General features: G+C 33.3%; 1 protein-coding gene across 1 annotated transcript; it reads left to right on the forward strand.

Moving 5' to 3' along the window:
* Positions 1-225: 225 nt before the first annotated feature.
* Positions 226-18,843, forward strand: LOC149247202 (stress enhanced protein 2, chloroplastic-like). The gene is made up of 3 exons (XM_089443572.1): positions 226-530; positions 633-904; positions 18,783-18,843. Exons 1-3 carry the CDS (start codon positions 309-311, stop codon positions 18,841-18,843), a joined length of 555 nt encoding a protein of 184 aa, XP_089299698.1. The 5' UTR covers positions 226-308.
* Positions 18,844-23,634: the final 4,791 nt, after the last annotated feature.

Below are 23,634 nucleotides of genomic sequence, written 5' to 3' on the forward strand. Positions count from 1 at the left end.
TTCACGCAGCTACAGCTCGACCATGGTTTATGCTCTCCGGTGGTCAGTTGTCCTGGCGCACCACGCAAACCCAAGTCGCTGCCATCCACGAGAATATCATCTGCAGGTTCTATCGAAGCATTTTACATCCCGTTGAATGATTCTGATCTTCAGTGGCTGTTCGACTCACATCTGATTAGTCGGTCACCCGCATTTGAAGAAAACAAACAACGCCGATCATTAAAGAGTCAAAACTTCTTTTAAACGGGTATCTGGAATCCAGTATTAATTCACTGCCCAAGCTTTCGACCCCAATTCGTAGGAGGGGTATGATGAGGATGCGTGCATTAGCAGACGACAATAAGGATCGCAAAGTTGTGTTTCCCCCTCGCTTGTGTACTCTCAGAGCTTTCGCTGATAGTGGAGATAATGTTATGAAACCTGAGCCCCAGCCCGACAGAATGCCGAGTTTCTTCAATTCTCTCGCCGCCAGTATCGACCATGCAGCCAAATTCAAAGACTGGGAAATTCTGTCGGGTCGTTTGGCAATGGTGAGAAAATCTTCTTGATATTCTGATTCGAATTTTCTGTCAAACTATTAGCATTCGCATGTTTGGATGCCCTCATGCTGTGAATTTCTCATGGATTTGCAGATTGTGTTTGCGGCAACCATCAATGTGGAGCTATTGACGGGAAACTCTCTGTTTCACAAGATGGATATGCAAAAGATCTGCGAGTTTGGGGGAATCTGCATGGCTTCCATTGTAGGTGCTGCTGGATTTTGTCAGAACTGTGAGGTATTTTGCAAGGAAACCGAAGCTCACGGCCCTCTTACCGTTACAGGACAGAGGCAGGCACCAACGCATACCATGTCAGGACAGAGGCAGGCAGAGGAGTTACAAGGGGCACAAAGGCTAAAAAAAGGGTTGGCTTTGATACCATGTCAAGCCAGGAGTAACTCCAGACTTGGCAGAAAAACTGATTCATTTATTTCATTAGGTAGCTATTGTTATATACATGAATGTGACTGATCAGTTCATCTTCTTGATGACTGTTCACATTCCAAATTCACCCAATCACAGAGGATTAGGTGTCAACACTAATAATGTACAATATGCTAAAGGATTAGTTAACACATAGTACACCTCATGAATAATGGATAGTAGAAATGATAGACAAAGACCACAATTTGAGTCATCCAATTCTAGGAGGGATTAACAATGTAAACTTTTAAATATAATATTAAATAAAATTATATATATATATATATATATATATATATATTAAATTAAAAAGTGAGAATATTTTAAATCCAAAACTAAAGTCAAAGGGGCTAACAATGTACACTTTTAAATATAAGGTTAAATAAAATTACATCCTTATATACTTGGAAGATAATAATTGGTAGCAGATTTGTAGGTGGATGTTGAAAGGACATCTTAACCTCCCTATTTATATTTGGAATTGGTTGGATCTCACAAGCACCATAAATATGTGATGTATCCCTGTGATTTGCAAAGTGTATAATAAAATTGTTCATTCCTGTGTGCCTACCTCTGTTTTTCTACTTAGGTATCAATATCTCTGAGTCTACTCCTTTCCAAAAAAACCCAAGATTTTCTACTTAGGTATCAATAGCTCTGAGTCTACTCCTTTCCAAAAAAACCCAAGAGAATGAGAGGATTGGGTTTGAATTTGATCTAGCACTGAAGTTTGATTTTGTAGGCCTTATAGATGAGATAAATCCCGACCTTTGTTTTCATGAATTTGAATGTGGACGTCAACATCTCCTTGGCTCTCTCACAAGAACGTGTTAAATATCATCAGTTTAATTGGTTAATAAAATACCCCACATTTTAACTTCATTGAACCCCAGCGATGTCACTGTAATCATTTTCAAGAACGTAGTTTGTGGCTCCCTGGAGAGTTCTGCATTCCACGGTTTGCCAGGCGTCTTGATTCTTCTGCTCCTACTATAGCTTTGAGATGCATTGAAATCAGAATTGATTGGAATGTTGCGGCCCCGCATGCCCTTCAAACCAAGTGCCTGCATCGGGCAGCACAGGATTTCCCGTTGCTTCCCCCCAACCGGACTGAGGGTGACTGATCGTAACGATAGACGTCGGTGGTGGGTAGTCGACAGGTACAGGACTCAGCGGAAAAAGGATCTGAAACTCGTCGGGAATATTTTCCACTGCGAGCGATGTCGTCGAACTTGGAAATAGCAATGGGTTGTTCCTAAAATTCAACCTCCGCTATGTAAGGGTTTGCATTTTCTGTTTTCGGCATTTTGCCGTGGAATTTTGATGCCTCAGCGGACTTCCGGTGGGGAATCCAGAGATTATACGGTTCTATTGATTGAGATTGTCGTAATTTTTCTCACTATGGGCCAGAGATTCAAGTGCTGCGTGTGGGCTAGCAGTAGAAAGCCACCTCTCCCAAGAAGATTCAGAATTAATCATTTGTTGAGCGCCACGTTATGAGCTCAAACTCTTTTGCTATTTCATTCAACCAAGTCGTCATATCTGTCAGTGGAGGAGTGGAGCCAGTTGCGGGATCCTCACAAGCGCGAAGCACTAGAGCCTAGGTACTAATTTTTTAAAATATGGAGCAAATAGTCATTGAGAAATTCAATAGTTAAAATTTTTATACCTGCAAAGTTAAAGTCCAAAGGGATTTAATATGCATAAAAATTTGTGGAGTTTAGTAAAAATACGAGGACCAACATTCCAAGATTCCAAACAATTAGCTGAATGGTTGAAAAAAAGAAGAGAAAGTTAAATTTATTATAGGTTTTTTTTGCGAGGTTCACAACATCATTTTATAGACCTAGGAAAATCTTCTGCTCAAATATGGAAAAATTTAAGTCAAATATTTGAGGAAAAGTGTGTGAATGCAAACTTTACTTTGAAATTACAGTTATTCAAATTTAAGATGCATGAGGGTGTATGATTTAAAATCACTCATAAGACAGTTGGGGAAACGAGAATGAAAATAGAAGATGAACATGTTAAGCTATTATGAACATGTTAAGGCTATTATGCTAAAGGACAACTTACAACTTGAGATAGCACTATTCTTTAGGCACACGGTCCATAAAAATAAGAACTCAGTGAAATGTTTTTATTGCCAAAAACATGGTCACACAACATTGTATTATAAGACTCGTGCCAAAGATCTCTTAAATGGGAAATTAAAAGAATCTGCTAACATAGCTACTCTTGAAGACTTGTCAGAAGAAAAACTTTGAGGACTTCTCAAATTATGGTAGTGAAGATGAGTTCAATGTAGAACTTTTGAAACTTTTTTAAGCTATCAATGATGTATGTTGTATCTAAGATGTATGTTGTATCTAAGTTATATTTAGTGCAGAATCAACTATTGAACAGTATTCCATAATTCAAATTAGTAGTTCTTTGCGCCTGGAAACCCCTGAACACATCAATAGTTTGACTATGTTTATAGTGTTATGCTTTGTTGTTTTTGGCACTCAGAAACCCCGAGCAACTGCTACAGATTACAATGTAAGATCCATCTGTGTTAGATCAACTTTTGAACAAATTCAGTGTTCAGGTCATCTGTCAAGCAACTAATGGATAGCTAAAAACGAAATATCCAACAAATTCCTCCACTTAAAATTGAAATAAGAAGTCTTCCACTGATTAAATTTCTCATTCTCTTAAATCCATCTGTAAAAAAAAAATAAAAAAATCTAGTTACGTACAAATAAATTTTGTCACTGTGGCAGTTGCAGATTGTTTCAAGTCTGCACTGAAGAATCTCAAAACCTCTATGCTTATTAAATCATTCACGAATCCAACTCGATGCCCTCAACAGTTAAACGATTCCAAAATATGTTTCTTATATCAGATCATTTTGGTTTATAATCTTATATATTATATTAGCACAATATGCTTCACACATGACATTGTTTGGTTTTAGAATTTTATCGACACCATTGGATTGGTTTATTCTCTTTATAAAAAATAAAAACTTATTTTCTTATAACTTACTGTGCTGTCGCGAATCTGTTTTATATAGCTTTAGTTAGGCACAGTTGTTGCTGCTAACAACACTTCTAAGCACAACTTCTTTGTATAGAAAAAATGTCACTCCACTATTGAAATGAATAGAAAGATTATAGTCCGTTATTCACTAGCTTTACTCGTTTTGTTTTAATATTTGGAATGTTGTTTATTTGGTTTATGAATTGATGTAAAACCGTAAACAATTTTTTTTTCTAATAAGTACCCTGAGTAGTGGGCAATCATAATTTATTGAGTATAATTTAGTATCTTTACTCTTTTTGTTTTAGTATTTGCAGTGTTGTTTATTTGGCTATAACTGGATGCACAAACTGTAGTTAGTTTTATTTTGTTTGATTATGTAGAAGATAGTTATAATTTTATTATAATTTTATTTTAGTATAGTAATAAAAATAGAATGGATGAGTCTACCGAGTCTTGAATAGATGGTGATTGGGTGTTGTGTTAAGGTATTCCTTGATGTGAAGTAGCTGGTTCAATTCCCAGCCCTAATTGGGCTGATATATTGGACATGATGAAGATGTAGTCTTACCAAGCTTACAAAAAAAGAAAATAAAATGGATGAATATGTTGATCGAGAGGGTGGAGAATGCTACTCAATAAGACTTGTCTTAAGGGGTTAAAGAGGGTGGCAAATGCTACTCTATAAGACTTGTCTTAAGGGGTTAAAGATGTAGCTAGTGGAATTTGAAACAAAATAAGAGGGGATAACATCATTTTTTCCAACCACTTGGTTGTCCCACAGAAGATGATAGAGGGGATAACATCTTTTTTTCCGGTGGAGAATGCTACTCAATAAGACTTGTCTTAAGGGGTTAAAGAGGGTGGCAAATGCTACTCTATAAGACTTGTCTTAAGGGGTTAAAGATGTAGTTAGTGGATTTTGAAACAAAAGAAGAGGGGATAACATCATTTTTTCCAACCACTTGGTTGTCCCACAGAAGATGATAGAGGGGATAACATCTTTTTTTCCAATCTCACTTAGTTGTCCCACAAAGGAAGATGTTTATAGTGAGTTACACTAAGGTAATACTAAGAACTTAAAAATGCATGTTGACCATTAAAAACAACCAAAGGTTACTACTAAGTGCTTAAAATGGCCAACAAGTTCTTTATTTAATGTAAAAAATAAAGTGTGAAAATTAAACAATTATATATATTTATATTATAATTATAATTAATTTATAGAAAAAAATTATAATATCATTTTTTTTTAACTAATACAAATTTATTTTCAAATTTAAATGTTATTTGATTTTCAAAATTTAAATAAAAAATTAACAAAGGTAGATTTGGTTTCCAAATATATGATATAAAAGGTCCTATTACTCACAATATATGTAAGTTTATTTCTAATTAGCTAATTCTTCTTATTTGAAAAAGAAGGAAGGGTGGGTTCAACTTTAGGTCTCAACTAACTTTTAACTCAATTTGTACTCTAGTGACTTTTTGTGAATAGAAAAGGTAACTTTAGTCATACTTTTTATTTATCAAAAAAATTAAAAAATAAAAATCAATCTTTGTCTTGTTAATGTTGATTTTTTTTTTAATCATATATATTATAAAAAAACAAACGTTTGTCATGTTAATGATGAAATAAATTTTTAAAAATCATGTAAAATAAATAAAATAAAAAACACATCTCATTCAACTTAAACATGATATAGGATATAAATAATTATCAGGAATTTTAGGTCATATCTAGAAGCTTATTTTTATCACATTGACCATGCATGATACCAACATATTTCAAACAATTGTGTATAGTTATTCGTTGACACTTTATTATTAATTTTATCTTTATACATTTAGCCCTTGCAAATAATAGGTTTTTAGAACTCATTTAACCAAATATGTGAAAGAAATTGTGTATATATACCATCTGAATTATATTGTTTGAGGGGTTATACTTCTATTCCTAATAAATGTCACGGAGGGCCTACTATGATATACCCCTCATGACCCATGGTAAACCAATTTTTAGTCAACTAATCATAGATAGTTTCACCTCTTACTCCAAAAAGTAAATAGTGGATTCAACCATTATTTGTATTCCTAAGGCAGCCAATAAGAAAGCCAATATCCCCTTTTAGGGTATAGGAGAAACTACTTTTCTAATTTTATGTTCTTTCAACCAAGCTCTTATCCTTATATCCATATATGAGTTTTGGATCAAGATAATTTGTTGTAGTTTTAAGTCATATTCAAGACCTTGGTTTTTAACATGTTAATTATCCTTAATGCTAATATCCTTACAACTAGTGCATAGAGTTATATATTGAGAGTTCATCTTCATATTTATCCTCGTGTACTTAGTTATTATAAATAACACTTCTCGAAACCCACTTAACTAAGAAAACGAGGGACGAGATGAATGCCTACAACTAGTTTACCCCACCAAAGGCCAAGATGATAAGCTTCCTCTCCTACTAAATGCCACAACTAAACACTTTTACCACCTTAATATTAAAAAAAAAAACTTCAAACCTTATTGTATACCAAAGAAAGTCAATATCCCCTTTAGGTCATATCTTAGAGGTCTATTCTAAAATCATGTGCTTTCAAAAAAGAATATAGTTCTATTTTAAAATCATGTGCTTTCAAAAATGAATATATTTGATGAATGTACTTAACTTTACTTAATCCTAAAAATACTTTTTAAAAATAAAAATAAAAAATAAAAATAATATTCTATGAGATATTCTTGTCATGCACATTAATAATATATGTTTCTCTATATTATTTATTTCATATGAAAACTTTAGTCTCTCATTATTTCAGTTGAAATGTGTATTTTATTTAATAATCATCATTTAATACTTTATGCACGACATGGATAGAGAGAAATACTATATGTGCCATAGTATTTGACTAATTTTTTTAATTATTTCTTTTATTTCATTATTTTTAGTATGTGTTATATGATTATTTTGTTTTCATATATTATAATAAATGAAAATATTTTCTAGTGATTGTTTTGTATATATTTTTAATGTTAGATTTTATATTAGTGATTGTTTTGTATATATTTTTAATGTTAGATTTTATATTTTTGTTTTTTTTAAAAGAGAATATGAATTATCCATAATAATTGAAATTGGTGGATGTTTGGAATTCCAAAAAAATCCGAAAGAAAAACATAAAAATAAAATAAAATTATATAGTCAGCGAAAAACTAAATTAAAATCTGAAATAATAATATTATTTAAAATTAATAAATTCATAAGTAAGCATTTATATATTAATTATTTTATATATTAATTTAATAAAGTTAAAAATATAATTATAATAATAATTACATATTTCATAATTTTACATTAATTTTATATTTAATAACATTTATTTATAATAATGAACATTAAATTAATGTTACAAATTAATTATATTAAAATTAATTGAATCTTAATTAAAGAAATGATACGAAGATCAAATATAAAAATGAATTTTTAACAACATGAATATTATATTATATTATTAATTATCATTATAAGTGAATTATTAAATGAATTCAAGTTAGGGGTAGAGATTTATACCTGAGATGTTGTGCCTCAGAATAGTTGGTAGAACTAATATGCCTGATTAGATGAAACTAGTTGTCACTTTTCTCAATGACACCATCCATGTTGAGATTATGCAGATGTTTCGTTATCTCAAGAGTCTCCTTGATATTTATTTTCTGAAAGTGATCTACTTTGAATACTACTTTTGATAATCTGAATTCTCTTTATATCTTTAATTCTATAAGATTGGGAAGAAACATCAAAATATATTTCAATAATTTTTTTATAATTAATACTATCTCATTTCAATGTAACTAAAGATTTGTTGAGGAAGTGGTCATGAAAATGTTGCGAAATAAAGTTCTAGGACCTGATGGCTACACTATAGAATTTTTCCAGGTTGCATGCAATGTTTTAGGACCATATGTTCATGGGGTGGTTGAGGAATCATGTTGGCTTCAACAGGTATGTCATGGGTTAAATTTCACATCCATTACCCTTATCCATAAATTTAATAGTTCTAATGAACCAAGTGGTTTTCAACCTATAGCACTATGTAATTTTATTTATAAAATTATCACTACAATCATAGTTAAAGGCTCAACTCTTTGCTCAACTTGTAACACCCCACCACACATTTACCCACTTTAACATACTTTCTATGGTAAACATGAGACGAGAGTTACTTTGCATGACCCAATTTCCGAGATGAAGTTATGGAAATGGGGTCCATTTCCAACTTACTGAAACCATCCACAAACACAAGATCACAGTGTTACCAGCCTAACTTGACCCCACACTATTTGCTTTTAGTTTCGTTTCCTTAAATTTAACACAACTTTCTATTTTGGCAATTTTTTTTCGAGTCCTAAACTTTTGAGGTCGTTCTAAGGGACTAAAAAACATTTTCAAAGAAAACGGAGAGACCACAAAAGTGCTGAAATTTTTCTACATGTTCTCTTTTCAGTCTCCTTGTGGAGATATTCAAAACGGTGTATTATGATTGTCAAATAGAGATCATATGATAAAGTTACAACCCTCGGGAAGTTGGAGGTCCAAAATATTCATTTTTACAAACACTTTGTAAACAAAGTATCTATAGGTCATTAATGCATATTTTTTCATTGATTCAGTATTTTCTTCCGAGAATCATCAAGAAGGATAAATGCCCTCTCAAGTTAGTTGCAACAACACTTGTTATCCCATGCATACATCAACCATTCAATAACTTATCAATTCATGAATAAGATCCATAATAAAAGAATATCATACAACCATGTATATAACCAACATATAACCATAATAGAATCCATGACAAATAAGCCATAAATCAACACATTAACCAATACAAGTTCTCGTAGATCAAAATAGGAAAATAACTCATGTTAATATACCAAAATGTCAATAAATTCAGGGAATTCCACCTACCACCCGAACATAGATTGGATGAGCCAAAATATCTCTTTCATCCAATCAACCCCACACAATATTCCAAGATTGAATGTGGGATCATTTGGGTTAAACCAAAGTAGAACCAACCAATGATTCAAGAGGCAAAACCACCTCAACCCTCCACCATAGTGATTTCACCTAACCAGTCTAGAAATCACTAACATCAAACCAGATTGGTCTCTTCCCAAGTTGTCCAAGGCTCTAGGGATTCTATCTCAACCCATAACCTCCAGGGAATTGAATTTGTTACATGGATCCAAAAAATTACCATCTCAACCCATAGCCTTGAGGGAACCCAAGTTGTTTCAGGGCTCTAGATATTCTATCCCAACCCATAGCCAATAGGGAACCAGGGAACCAATCAAAATCTTGATAGAGAAACCACTACACCATTGATATGCTATAAATGGTAAGGCAAGACCGAAACCAATGTCAATCTAGGAAAATATTCACGTTAATGATAAAAAATAATAATGAAACCACATGTGTGTACCATGCATCTAAGAACCATCAAGGAAATCAAACATGCAACATGTTACTTGTAGTGTATCCCTATTGTAGTTGTTGATCCAATCTTCCTTTTTGCTGCCCATGAATTCCCTTTCTTTCTTGCTTGCTTTGTCCAAGTCTAAGTGAATGCTAGAATGCTCTAAATTTACAAGAGTTTATGAGAGAATGAACAAGAGATTAACTAAAGACTATAAAAAAAATTAAACTATTTCTCTAATTCCTTTTTATCATTGATGTCTAGTCTCCTCCTTCCCTTTTCCTTTTTCTTCCTTTTCCTTCATTTCCTCTCTAATTTCCCTTGCATGCATATTTGAATCACTTCACTTTCCTTTTCTATTATTTTCCTTTATTCTTCATAATTAGATGCCAATTATTGTCTCTTTTCGTTTGCCAATTCCTTTGTCAATTTCCATAGCCATTAATAAACCACAAGTGATGCCCACTATAATATTTTCCCATTGTTCATCTTGGAATACATGTCCCATGACCTTGGTCTTATTTTATTTACATGGAAAATTAACTAGGGGTTGTTATAAAACTCATTTATCTGTAGAAACCTGGCTTCATTGAGGGGAGACAAATCTTGGATGGAATTATCACATCCCAAGAAGTGTTTCACACACTCAAGAAACATAAGTTGCCAGGTATGATAACAAAATTAGATCTCTTGAAGGCCCATGCTCTTTTAAACTGTGTATCTCCTTAACATCCTTAGAGTATTTGGTTTTGAATCTCATTGGATCTCTTGGATCCATGTCCTCATCTTAACGCCGATCTTCTTCATCTTACTTAATGGGTCTCCATATGCCACATTTATTTCTTCCCACAATTTGTGACAAGGAGATCGTTTATCCCCTTCCTTTTTATCTTAGAAGTTGAAACCTTAGGGAGATACCTAGAAACTATTGCAAGCAATAACACCACTAAGGGGTTAAGACCATGGGGGGGAACTAGATCTAACTCACCAGCAATTTGTTGATGATATTATGTTATGTTGTAAAGTTTCACTATGGGAAATCAAAATACTTAACTTTTTTCTTGAGGACTTTATGCAAGCCTTGAGGACCCTCATTAACAAAGAGAAATCTAACACATTCTTTTTCAATACTCCTATCATGACCCAATCCTTCCTAGTGAGGTTGATGGGTTTTAAGGTGGGCTCTCTCTCCATCAAATAATTGGGTATGCCCCTAGTTTTCAACTCCTTGAGATCATCTTGTTGGAAAGAAATAATAAAAAATGTTTTCAACCAAGTTTGAAGGGTGGGATTTCTTATCCATGAATCAGGCCAATAGATTGGTTCTAATTAAATTAGTTTTGAAATCGATACCACTCTATCATCTCTCATCTCTCAGGTCTAACTGGCCCCATCAATGTATGAAAATTCATGTATGATATCTTCAAGAATCTCCTTTAAATATTAGCACATAATGTCATAAAATGCACCTTAGTGGCTTGGTCTGATTTGATTAACTCCAAACTAGTTGGAAGCCTTGGTCTTTGTGACCCTGATATCCTCAACCAAGTCTTATGTACAAAACTCTAGTGGTGTTGGATTCAAGGTGAAGACTATTTATGGAAGAAGAATTGGATTTGAAATTATGATGCCCCCAATTTATAAATTGATAGGCTCAGGATGAAAAATTACCTGACAGTGTCATCGACCTAGAATCTCGCCCAACTAAATCAAAATATCTTAAAAGAGCATGCTTTTTTAGGAAATGAGGAATGGAGAGCCCGCCCATTTTTTGCCTGACACATGGAATTAGATACAAAAATTATGTATCCATAATAAACTTATAGACATGTTCTTCTACACCATGCAACAAGGAGACATTATAATTAGCAATTATTGGAAACAAGGGGAGAAAAATGATTATTGGAGAGTAAAAGACACGGATGAGTGGAAAAACCCTAGATACAAGGTAATGGGAAACCTTCAAACAATAATTAAATTCAAGAATAATCCCTGAGGTGACATATGCAGACATATTATATCAACTCATTGTGGAGCATCATCAACTCCATAGAGAATCTCTATGGAGGAAAATATGGACACATAAGTTATGGCTAAAAATCTCTTAATTATTATGGTTAGTGTGTAAAAGAAGAATTTTGACTTGGGATCAACTCCATAAGAGAAGACATGTTAGGCCATCATATTGCATTATATGTGGACAACAAGGAGAATAAATGGAGCACTTACTCAACACTTTCTCAATTGCAGCTAACCTCTAGAAAAATAGCTACCAACTATTTAATCACGTAGATTGGGACCAATAGAGTATCCTTGAAACCTTGGATCTATCAAGGACGGTGGTGTTTTCTAGCCCAGTGGTCAACAAAGCTTGGAATATACTGCCAGGAGTTTTGTTATGGGAAATTTGTAAGGAACATAATCAATGAAATTTCAATGGCATGTATCATAATCAGGACCAAGTCTAGCAAGAGATCCTCCAAAATATTTGGGAAACTCTATTGGAAAAACCATGGTACCTTGATGATTAGCAGGTTCATCCTAGTAAAACTCGGATCTTGAAAACTATAAATATTTATATGCAAATGATAGCTCTGACATCTTGGAATCATATTCTTCTCCCAGATACATCAATTCCAACTGTCATCCTCCACATATATGTTTTATGAATATAAGCTTTGACGAGGCCTCAAAATGTAACCCAGATGAAGCAATATTTGGGGGGATTTTTTGAGATAGGAACAACAGAGTGTTAAAAATATTTGTTGTGGATTGAGGATATTCTAGTAATAATGAGGCATAATTTTATGCGTTGGATAAGGGTTTGACAATAGCTCAAGAAAAGGGTTACACTAAGCTAGTGGCGGAGAATGACTCCCTCATTGTCATAAACACAATTCAAAAGATGTTATAGGGGATAAGGAGTGAAATGCTAGAGATTGTCTAGGCTAATAGACGAAATTGGTTAGCTAATTCAATATTTTTAATACGTGATCCCTTTCCACACAAGGTGTGTTAGGAATAGAGAAATTGATTATTTGGAAAATTGGGGGTGTACACATGCTATAAAGAAACCAAAAACTACTTGGCCTTTGGAAATAGAGTACGAGGATCTCCAAAATCTCATTACAATCCTAAAGCAAATAGAACAACAAGTCAGGAAAATATAATACGAGGAGATAGGGATTCCTTGATGGGGATGAGAGTCATCCCAAGGGATTTAGTGGGAACCAAGCATGTTTTGTGATGGAATTAAAAGAACATAATAAATGGAGGGGGTGGTGTGGCCACCCATATACGTGAAATCTCATGTGGAAAATTCTAGTGAGGAAAATGGTGTTCATTTCAATACTATATTTGACATGGAGTGCGGTGTGGAGTAATTGCAGGTTTGGTGTCCTAAACAGGAAAGTACCTTCGAGACAGGTTCGCTAGGTTTGCAAGTTAGTAGTGAGGAGTTGCAACGTGGAAGGAGAAACAGAATTGAGTTCTAACGTCTTCTTCAACCTTTTTGGGTATGTGATGAGCCTTAGTGTTACAACAAAAATGTCACAACTCACAATTTTATCGACTTAAATTATCAACCCAGGGTTCGTACAAACTTAAGAGGGGATAACATTGTATGTGCAAAAGACACCTTCCTCTTCCTAGTCTGACTTCCTTTGATGCCAACGAAAGAAGGAAATGTAACAACTTCAAATGAGCAAATATTTAGCTAAGCCACTAACCCTTAGTTGCAAAAGGTAAATAACCATAAGCAAACCTATTCTACTTTTTCTAGAAAGTAAAAGGAAGAAAGGGAATCTATTCTATTTGCAAAGTTGTAAAGAATAATGACAACTAAGTAAATATAATCTATAAACTCAGTAAACTGAGCTAACTAATTACAACTCAAATATAACTCAACCTTATCTCCTTAATTAAGGGATAATCTCCTTAATTTAAGGGATAACTATTGCATGACTTCATAAAGACTTATAACTTGAATTCCTCGAACTAATTAATCCATAATGAATTAATTAATTATTTCCAAGCAGCTGGTGAGACTAAATTCAAATTTTAATTCACAATTTTAATTCAAGGACAAATTAAAATTGGAATATACTGGATTCTATTTTTATCATTTCTTGTTGCTATTTTCAACACTTAAGTCATGGGGAAGTGTTTCAATTTGCATGGTGGATGGAGAGGATTTACATTATGTTACTAGTCATTTTAAGCTTTGGTATCTCTAGATTAATGTCATGATATGGTAGAAGGTGATTGGTCAATAGCGGAATCCCCCCTTACAGGTAAATTTACTGTGTAGTTCTTGTATAATTGAAATATTGGGTATTTATTTAGTTTTAATAAGGCTCAAACGATCTACTAGTCCAACACTCTCTATCAATGAAGGCTTCTATTCAAGTTTTGAGTCCATGAGGTGGAGCACCCTTAGATATCACTGCACCAAGTGATAATATTTAGCATGTAGCTCCAGGTTTAGGGGCTCCCCACTTGAGAATATGATGAGACCGTCCTCACACGGGAGACACGATGAAAACAGATGTCACAGACATGGTAGTCGTGTACGCGAAAGAGGTTGGGGTCATATTCAGGGTCGAGAGGTGACCAAGAGATACAAATATTCCAACACTATGACAACCATCAAAAGGATAAGGGGATGGGAAGGATCCATGGAAAACACTAAAGTACCTCCATCAGATGTGGAACTTATAAATGAATTTCAGGATCTCATCCTACACCCTAGACACACTAGAGTGCGACACACTTTGTAGATCCATACTTTGTATTTATAATGATACGTCTTCCTTATTGGAAATAACACTTCAGAGATGAAAAAAAAATTAACTACGAATTCTAGAGAGTGTGAAAAGTATTAGGAACAATAAAAAACATCTAAGTTACATATGATCCATCTGGACAATGGGATGGCCATAATTGAGTATCACATATCATGTATCCCTCATTCAACTCCTTCGGGTTCTAGTGCTTATAAAGGCACAACTTTTACTGATTCATTTAATGAGTAGTTTGTTTCTCTTTTCATTGGAAGTCTCTTTTGGGAGGTCGAGAAATGTCAATTGGTTTGATGAAGATGTTTCTCTTTCTTTTTCAGTTTAAAACTTTTGCAAACTTACATATTTTGGATTTCCTACTCAGCAACCATTTGGTCAATAGACTTGGTTACTCACTGGGTAAGTTTATATCATCTGTTTTTCATGTGTCGATAATGTAATACTTGGCTCATAGAAAGAAACAACATCAACTTAAAAAAAAATGTGACATAAAATTATAAGGAGTTAAAAGTTCTAGTGGTTTTTTTTTTTTTAATGAATAAGGACTCATGAATGCATTAATTATATAAAATATGTATAAATTACTCAAAAATACCTATAACCAAAAAAATGTAACATAAAATTCTAAGTTAAAGGTTCTAGTGTTTTTTTTTAATGAATAAAGACTCAGGAATGCATTAATTATATATAATATATATAAATTACTCAAAAATACCTATAACCAAAATTGATAGGGGTTACATAACTTTGAAGCCATCAAAATTGATTTAGATATAAAAAACATTAGCATTCTTATATTATAAAATACATTGGTGCACCACATATTGTACGTTATGTAATGTATATACATTTAAATCAATATGCATAATTTATATAACGAAAACACCAATAATTTATATAATGAAAACACCAATATATATTAGATAGGTTAAAGAATCGGAATACATATATATAAATATAAATATAATTATAATTTTTGCCAAAGTAGTGATGATGTTCCTAGTAACATTGAGGACACAATGTTAATATTGTTGTTATTAAAAGCATTGGAGTTATTGTTACATTTTGCTTACACAAGTCCATGTTACTTATTTAAGCTTAAAAGCATTGGAGTTATTGTTACATTTTGCTTACACAAGTCCATGTTACTTATTTAAGAACACTAGTGTATAAATAGGTATGAACCACATCATTGAGTTAAAATAGTGTATAAGTAGGTATAAACCACATCATTGAGTTTAAATAATACAATATAGTGATATATTATAATGTTAAATTTGTTAATATTATAAATATACAAATATACTATTTTTTTTTACAAAAATATGTCTACTAATCATCATAATCATTATAAAATCTAATCATTTTTATAATAATATTTAATTTTTTATTTTGATTATTATATTTTGATATAATTATTGATTATATTATTTAAAAATATATCAATTAGATTCATTATAACCATATAAACAATTTGTAAACTTTATAATACTAAATAATATTACAGAATAAAAAAGTCATTTTATCATATAATAATTTAAGCCATCCAAACAGAACAACTTGATCATATACGATATTCAAAATATTAATAATTAGTTGTTACCATTATTAAAAACATGTCATCATCCCATTCCAACAATATTTGAAATTAAACATGCAAACGTTCCATATTGTACAACTTCCAATAACATAAAGTTTTTATAATCATCATTCATTGCTCAAACTATTGTAAGTTGCCTACATGCTTCAATTCTTTATCACTTACATAAGATATTATACTTTAGTTATTTAAAATATGTAAATTTATTGTTGAGTGTAATATTGTCCTCCTTATTATATTAACATATATGATATCCACATTTATAGCATAAATTAACCTGAGTGCTTAAATCATAAAGTGTATCGTTTAACTTATTTATTTATAAAAATACATATTTTTAAAACCAAATTTTATTCTATTTTTTAATTGGGAAAATTTTAAGAGCTAATATTCATAGCCAACTTAATTTTCTATATTTTTTCAAAAAAACTACCAATTTTACAAATTTATTTTATCTTAACAATTGCTATATATATATATATATATATATATATATATATATATATATAAACTAATATAAAATCATTGGAAATATAAATATTTGTACAAAAATATCACCATATATTTTGTAGTTTGATCGCAAGGGTCTTAATTTTCTATGCTTTTTCCAAAAAAAATGCGTCAATTTTACAAAATTATTTTATCTTAACAATCACAAAAAAATTATATAGACTAATATAAAATTATTGGAAATATAAATATTTCTACAAAAATATCACCAAACATTTTACAGTTTGCATATTAGGGACTAGTAAGATTCGCTAAGGTTTCAAAACTTCAAGATAAAATTTCATCCTTAAATTTTTATGTGCTCTTAAACTATAAGTATTACACATTATAATAAATAATATATAAAATTAAAGGATTCTTGTTGTTTTGTTACCTATAAAATAAGGGAATTAAAACAACATAGCTACTTACAAATTATTGAATCAAACCTTGATGGTATTATTAGAAAATAGAAGAGAGAGAGGAGAGTGATTACACACAACACAAATCTCACTTGATATTTTTTATTGATCATTATAGTTACAAATATATAAGGTAGAAATTACTGACCTTGACACAACCAGATCACCATTACAACTCACGCATTGGAAACAAGACTGACTCCGCGTAACTCCTAATGACAACTAAACATGACATGGAAGCATTACTTCCAACACACTCCCTTAATGCTTACATGGAAAACATATTACAACAATAAATAAATATATGTCTGATTGGCCTTCATCAGCACCCACATCCACTCTAGAATCTCGCAAACACTGCTCTTTCACACCACATCTTCGTGCTGTCACTTGACCTCCATTTAAAACGTAACCACTTTTGATCATCATTGATGAACTTTGCATGATCAACAATATTGACAAATTGGTTCGTCGGGGCTTTCGTGATAAGGTCCGTCAAGTAATGAACCATCCTATGGACCAACCACCATCTATTGTATATTTCGCTTTAGACTACCCGTCAGTTGATAGGATGAAGGTTTGGATACTGAATGTGCTCAAGAGTTGATCAAACAACTTGGCCTTACACAAGAGTTGATGTTTCATACACCACGACTTCCAGTTTAAGAACCACCAATCTTTTCTATAACCAAAATTACTAACACACAAGAATTGGTGTTTCGAACATTGGGGCTTCCAGTTTAAGAACTGTCAACCGTTTTTATAACCAATAAAAAACACAAAAGAAAACTTTTTCAACTCACACTTTTTTTTTGAAATAATATAACTACTCCACCATATTTAAAGAAAATATTCCCCTGCAAAGGAATATGGAGCTGACCAATGAAACCTATGCAGCATTGCATCCTTTCTTTAGATGGAAATTGTTTGAAATAAACCCACTTCAGATTTTCTTAAATCAACCTTGCATCAATCTTCCGCAAGTCAATAAAAAAAGCATTTTATATATATTTAATACATTAAATGAATTACTTGAAGAAAAAAGGACGAAGAATTTTTTCAAATAAGAACCCTTTGCGGCTTATGGCAGTTGTTGGATCATGGCTTGAAGTATTTGATGACCATGATGATGCAGGGTCTTTAATTATTAATAAAATTCCATATTCATTGAGTGGCCTCCTTACACTCATTTTTTGTGTCGATTATTATTTGCTAGAACATGAAAAAAAATTGACCTGTTTCTTTGTTCCGCAGCCATTTAACCTTTTGGATATCAAGGGAGAATGATCTCTTATAGTCACGGAGACGCTACAATTCATAGCTAACGAAATAAATTCATCTTATTAGTCCTTGCCATCTGGTAATGGCCAGGGACTATAGCAATAAAAAATTGTGAGATAACATTAATTTTAGCTGGTCATTTTCATGGATAACCTAACTTTATCCGAACTCTTTAAGGATCACCATGTAGTTTTACAAGGCAATCTGTTTAATCATCTTATTTAGCCTCTTCCCTAGGCGGGGAGGCTATAAGAGCCTAAACTCATATCATATATTAGTATGTTCCTTTCGCATTTTTGAAATTTTTTGAGGGAGGTAAACTAATTCTAATATTAGTTTAAGGCATTAAATGTTATGAACATGAAACAGTACATGTAACTATATTATCTACCACTACACCACCATTGCATGCACCGCCACTGCATGTACGCCTGTCTACACTTCGTTTACATCCACCACTTTGTTTACATCTAAACATGTGTCACATATGTGTCATACATTTGTTGATATGCCACCGCCTGTTTGCTAAGATCATCATAGATTATCAATGTGTGTATTCCATTATCGCGGAAATATTTTCCCATAAACCAGAGATAACAGGGAGGCAGAGTAATTCATTTTATTACAGAAGCAATCTTGGAGCTGTTACTAATGACTCAACTACAGAATATGTAACACTCGCCTTATTCTTTGTAGGAACTGCTATATGACTTTATGTTGCTTCCAGGCAGGGCGGGGACGCTTTGCTAGGACTTACGCCGGGCACCGAACTAGACAAAGCTCTTTAGGGCAAATGATACAGTATAAGCATATCCACAGATACCGCCCGCTGCCGCCCTGCCTTTGCTAAACCTTCAGGTATATCTCCCACATTATTATTCTTTTATCTCCTTTCATATCCTCTCAGCAAGCCCATATCTCATCCACTAGATGGCTTAGTAGAAGCAGTAAGCAGCTGTGAAAGAAAGAAGTTTTAAATTTTAATATTTAATAAAATTGGGATCTACATTTAATTCCTACAGCATTTAAATGAGTTTTCTTTTAGATTTACTTACCTATAGTTTCGCTTTCTTAAGGCGTTTCCTTTCAAGAAGCTCTGCCCGCCTGAAGGAAACAAAACAAAAAAGTTGAGGTTTACACATTCAAATATTGAAAATATATCTTACCAATGTATGTAAGCATGTTTGGCATATTACTTTCTCTCAGCATCTTTCTCTTCGTCAACAAGCATTTTTTGGCAGCGAAGAGCCTCTGCATCCTTATCAATAAGCCAGACATTTACCTAACCAGTATGGCAACATTCAAGAGAGTGAATTGATTTCTAGTAGACAGCGTTAATATCAGGATTTATTTGACTTTCAAATAGATACAAGTCTCCAAAAAGTGAAGTTTCAACACAAAAGTAATTGTTATTTACTTCATGGTAGAAGTAAATATGCAAAGTTACAAACCAAATACCAATGCAAACTTACTAGTCTCAGCTCAACCAATAAACCCACGGAAACAACCAGGTTCTGGAACTCAAGAATAACCTTCTTTGTTTCTGCACCAAATACAAATTTCTACACAGATGAAGTTGTACCTACACATAGAAATGTTTTTTCTCTTGCATCATCTAGTATGGTAAATAAAACTGCGGCTAGTAGTGGAAATCTGGAATGTTTAGCTTGAACCACATCCTGTCAAATAAACACATCAATGAGCATTGACTTCAATATATATTGTTACCATGAAAACTCAAGCAAACATAGTTGAATAATTACCAGAAGAGCAGCAGTAAGACTCAGCAAAACTAAGTGTTTTCTACTTTCTTATATCAGTATTCTCCTCGAAGAAAGTACAATAAGATCTCTAAATGGTTGTCTTAACAAGCGCGCACGTCTGCATTACTTTCTGTTCCTCTCGTCCTTCTGTAAATTCCTCCTTACTATTTTATGTGTTCTGTACTTTGTCCCTTTAACATAGAGATTGCTTTGAGTGGACGTTCTTCGTACTATCTTCTAAGCCGTTCATCTACAATGGTGGCCATCGTGCAAAGTTGCAAACCGACTATTGATGGATCACAATACACCACCCTTCAAAGTTATAAACCAAATACTAATGCAAACTTACCAGTCTCAGCTCAACCAAGAAAACCATGGAAGCAACCAGGTTCCGGAACTCAAGAATAACCTTCTTTGTTTCTACACCAAATACAAATTTCTGCACAGATGAAGCTGTACCTCCACATAGAAATGTTTTTTTCGCTTGCATCATCCAGTATGGTAAATAGATCTGTGGCTGGTAGTGGAAATCTAGAAGGTTTAATTTGAACCACATCTTGTCAAATAAACACATCAACGAGCATTGACTTCAATATATATTGTGACCATGAAAACTCAAGAAAACATAGTTCAATAATTACCAGAAGAGCAGCAGTAAGCAGCTATGAAAGAATGATCTTAATTCAACTCCTATGCCTCCGGATCCTATCCTACTTACCAGAATGCAGACTCAAGGGATTTGAACGCAATAACACGTAATTGTGGTTACTCTGGCCTAGTGGGAAATGCATGCACTGCTACTGACACGTAAAATGCATGCAAACTCCTACTTGTTTTTTTTTTTAACTTTATTAACACACTCCTCGACATACATGAAATCTTTGATACTTTACATATATTTGCCACTATGCAATGTTTTGTAGAGTATATTCAAAATAATGTCAATAAAGAACGGGTTGTGTTTAAATGAGCACGCTCATGGTCACAAGGAACCTCCTTCCCAACGTTTAATTATAAATTCCACGGTCACAAATGTCATTTTTAATCCACAACGCACCGCAGAATCCAATGCCTTCTCATGATGCCATGACATTTACCAGTACCACGCGGTCACACGATGTAATTCCACATATGCCGATAGAAAAAATAACAATAAAATTCCACGTAAGGAGTGGTCCATGTGGTAACAAACACGACCGCTCTGATACTGTGGACAGACATGGATATGGCCTTCGATCTGGTTCTAATTATGAATCTACATGGTGCCTTTCGAAGTTTCGAACACTGAAGGTGATAGTAGCCATATTATTTGGTTTAAGATGGATTTCTCTTGCTTTTCTAACTATCTGAAAACTTTAATCTCCATTTTTTGGTAGATCTTTGTATGGACTCTGCGAGAAAATACATAGTAAGATAGAGACAATGCATGTAGATTTCATTTACTTTTTCATTTGGCTTTCATGACATGGCGGACAAATAAAATTTCCGCTAAAATTTAGCTTGAGGATCCTAAAAAGAAAGCTGACAAATTTAAGTATGCAACCAATTCTATTGTTTTGGTAACAACTAATTTCTTGGAAGTGAAGATTGAATGCTTTGGTTCTTTAGCTTTTCCTAAATTAACTAAGTGTTTTCTACTCTCTTAGGACAGTGCTTTTCAAATATTACTAACCTTTCTTAGACTTGGAAAAACTAAGTGTTTTCTACTTTCTTATATCAGTATTCTCCCCGAAGAAAGTACAGTAAGATCTCTAATTTGTTGTCTTAACAAGGGTGCGCACCTGCATTACTTTCTGTTCCTCTCGTCCTTCTGTAAATTCCTCCTAACTATTTTATGCCTTCTGTACTTTGTCCCTTTAACATAGAGATTGCTTTGAGTGGACATTCTTCATACTATCTTCTAAGTCATTCATCTACAATGGTGGCCATCGTGCAAAGTTTCAAACCAACTATTGATGGATCGCAATACACCACCCTGGACTCCTAGCAAAAGGTAGGGATTAGCTGCGATGCAGCCTCCCTTGTTGTTCCTTGAAGTGGCGTGCAGTGGGAAATTAAGTCCATAAAACCATTCATCTTGTAAGTGATACAATCATAAGCGTGAGACACCTCACAATCATAAGCATGAGACACCTCCTTTGACAACAATGCATGCCCTCCAATGAGATTGAACCTCCATACACTCGACATAACCATTGACGTCAAAGCTGCAGATCATTGCACATGATGAATTGGTTGTGCAACATCCCACTACGAGGATCTAATTGGAAAACACCATTATTAAGAAAATCACCCTGCATGAAACTCTCCACCACAGCACAGTCGATTGACACGTATATTTTGGCCAAAATATTGGTCAACTGATCCACGATCTCTTCCTCTCTCACACGGATCCAAGATCCATAATCATGACAATGCCAGAAAGGCTCACGGGACTGATCACCATTCTTGAAAGCACGATCCTCTTGTCATCAGAAATTCCGCGATGGTTTGGGATCCAATCGGTGGCTCACAAAGAAATCTACTATTGAAGGCGCTAGCTCACAACAATCACTCCACAGAACAAACTATACACAAACTATACTCACACAATACACAGATCTATACTAATATATACACAAAAACAATAATACTTAGAATTTCTCACATATTCCTGGCTCTCCCTTGAGGGAGTCAATCCAGAACTGGCTCTGATACCATATTAGAAAATAGAAGAGAGAGAAGAAAGTGATTACACACAACAAAAATCTCACTTGATATTTTTTATTGGTCATTAGAGGTACAAATATATAAGACACAAATTACTGATTTCGAGATAACCAGATCACCATCACAACTCACACATTGCAAATAAGATTGACTCCTCTTAACTCCTAATGGAAACTACACATGACATAGAAGCATTACTTCCAACAAGTATGGTAGGATTGGGTAAAGTAACATTTTTTAGATCCAGTGGAGGGGAATTAGTTGGGAATGGATCTTCAAGTTTAGATTATGAATGACCAATAAAAAATTCTTAGAACATAATCTAATGCTTTAAAACATGAAATCTATGGTAGAACATGTGTGTTTTTTATGGAGGTAATACCACTGATTTGAGTTAAGGGATGAGGAGATAGAAAATTTAGGGTTTTGAGGATAAATTAGAGAAGGTCTGGGGATAGTAGTATTTTTGCAAGGATTAGGGAATTATATGGGTTATAGATTTAAGAGGCCTAAAACCTAGGGAATCCCTATACTTTTATTTCAATAGCCAATGAAAAGATAAATTCTTGGCAAAAAATGCTTTGAAATAAACCAATCTCAAAACAAAAACAAAAAACAAACACTAAAATTAAACTTAATTGAGAATAGCTAGCTCATATATATATGGAATTTGATGCTAAATTCATAGTTATGTGAGCACCTCATGTATTAGTACTCCTTTTTTTTTTTCGTTTTTTTTTTTAAGATTTGGCTTAGAGGGTTAAAATGATGTTAGATATTGTCACGAAATGCATCCTACGTGGTTATTATTTTTGTATAATATTTGGAGTTGGTGTCATCATCAAGATGAATGTAGGATCTTTATTATATGTCATGCAACCAACTCACAAAACAATAGAAAATATATATCAACGACTTAAAAACTATCCTCTTCGAGGGGGAAACCTCCTTTACATTACATAAATAAACAATTAGTAGGTGATAAAGATGATAAGACCTCCTTGGTATATATAGGAGTCTAAGAGTTCACAATATAATCAAAGCCTACATAACAATAATAATGTAAGGGCACAACAATAACAATAGTGGGCTTCTATGGGGCACAAC

The sequence above is a fragment of the Pinus tabuliformis genome, chromosome 7 (assembly GCF_031772625.1).
Source record: "Pinus tabuliformis cultivar Carrire ecotype Pingquan chromosome 7, CPIR1, whole genome shotgun sequence".
Classification (NCBI taxonomy): domain Eukaryota; kingdom Viridiplantae; phylum Streptophyta; class Pinopsida; order Pinales; family Pinaceae; genus Pinus; species Pinus tabuliformis.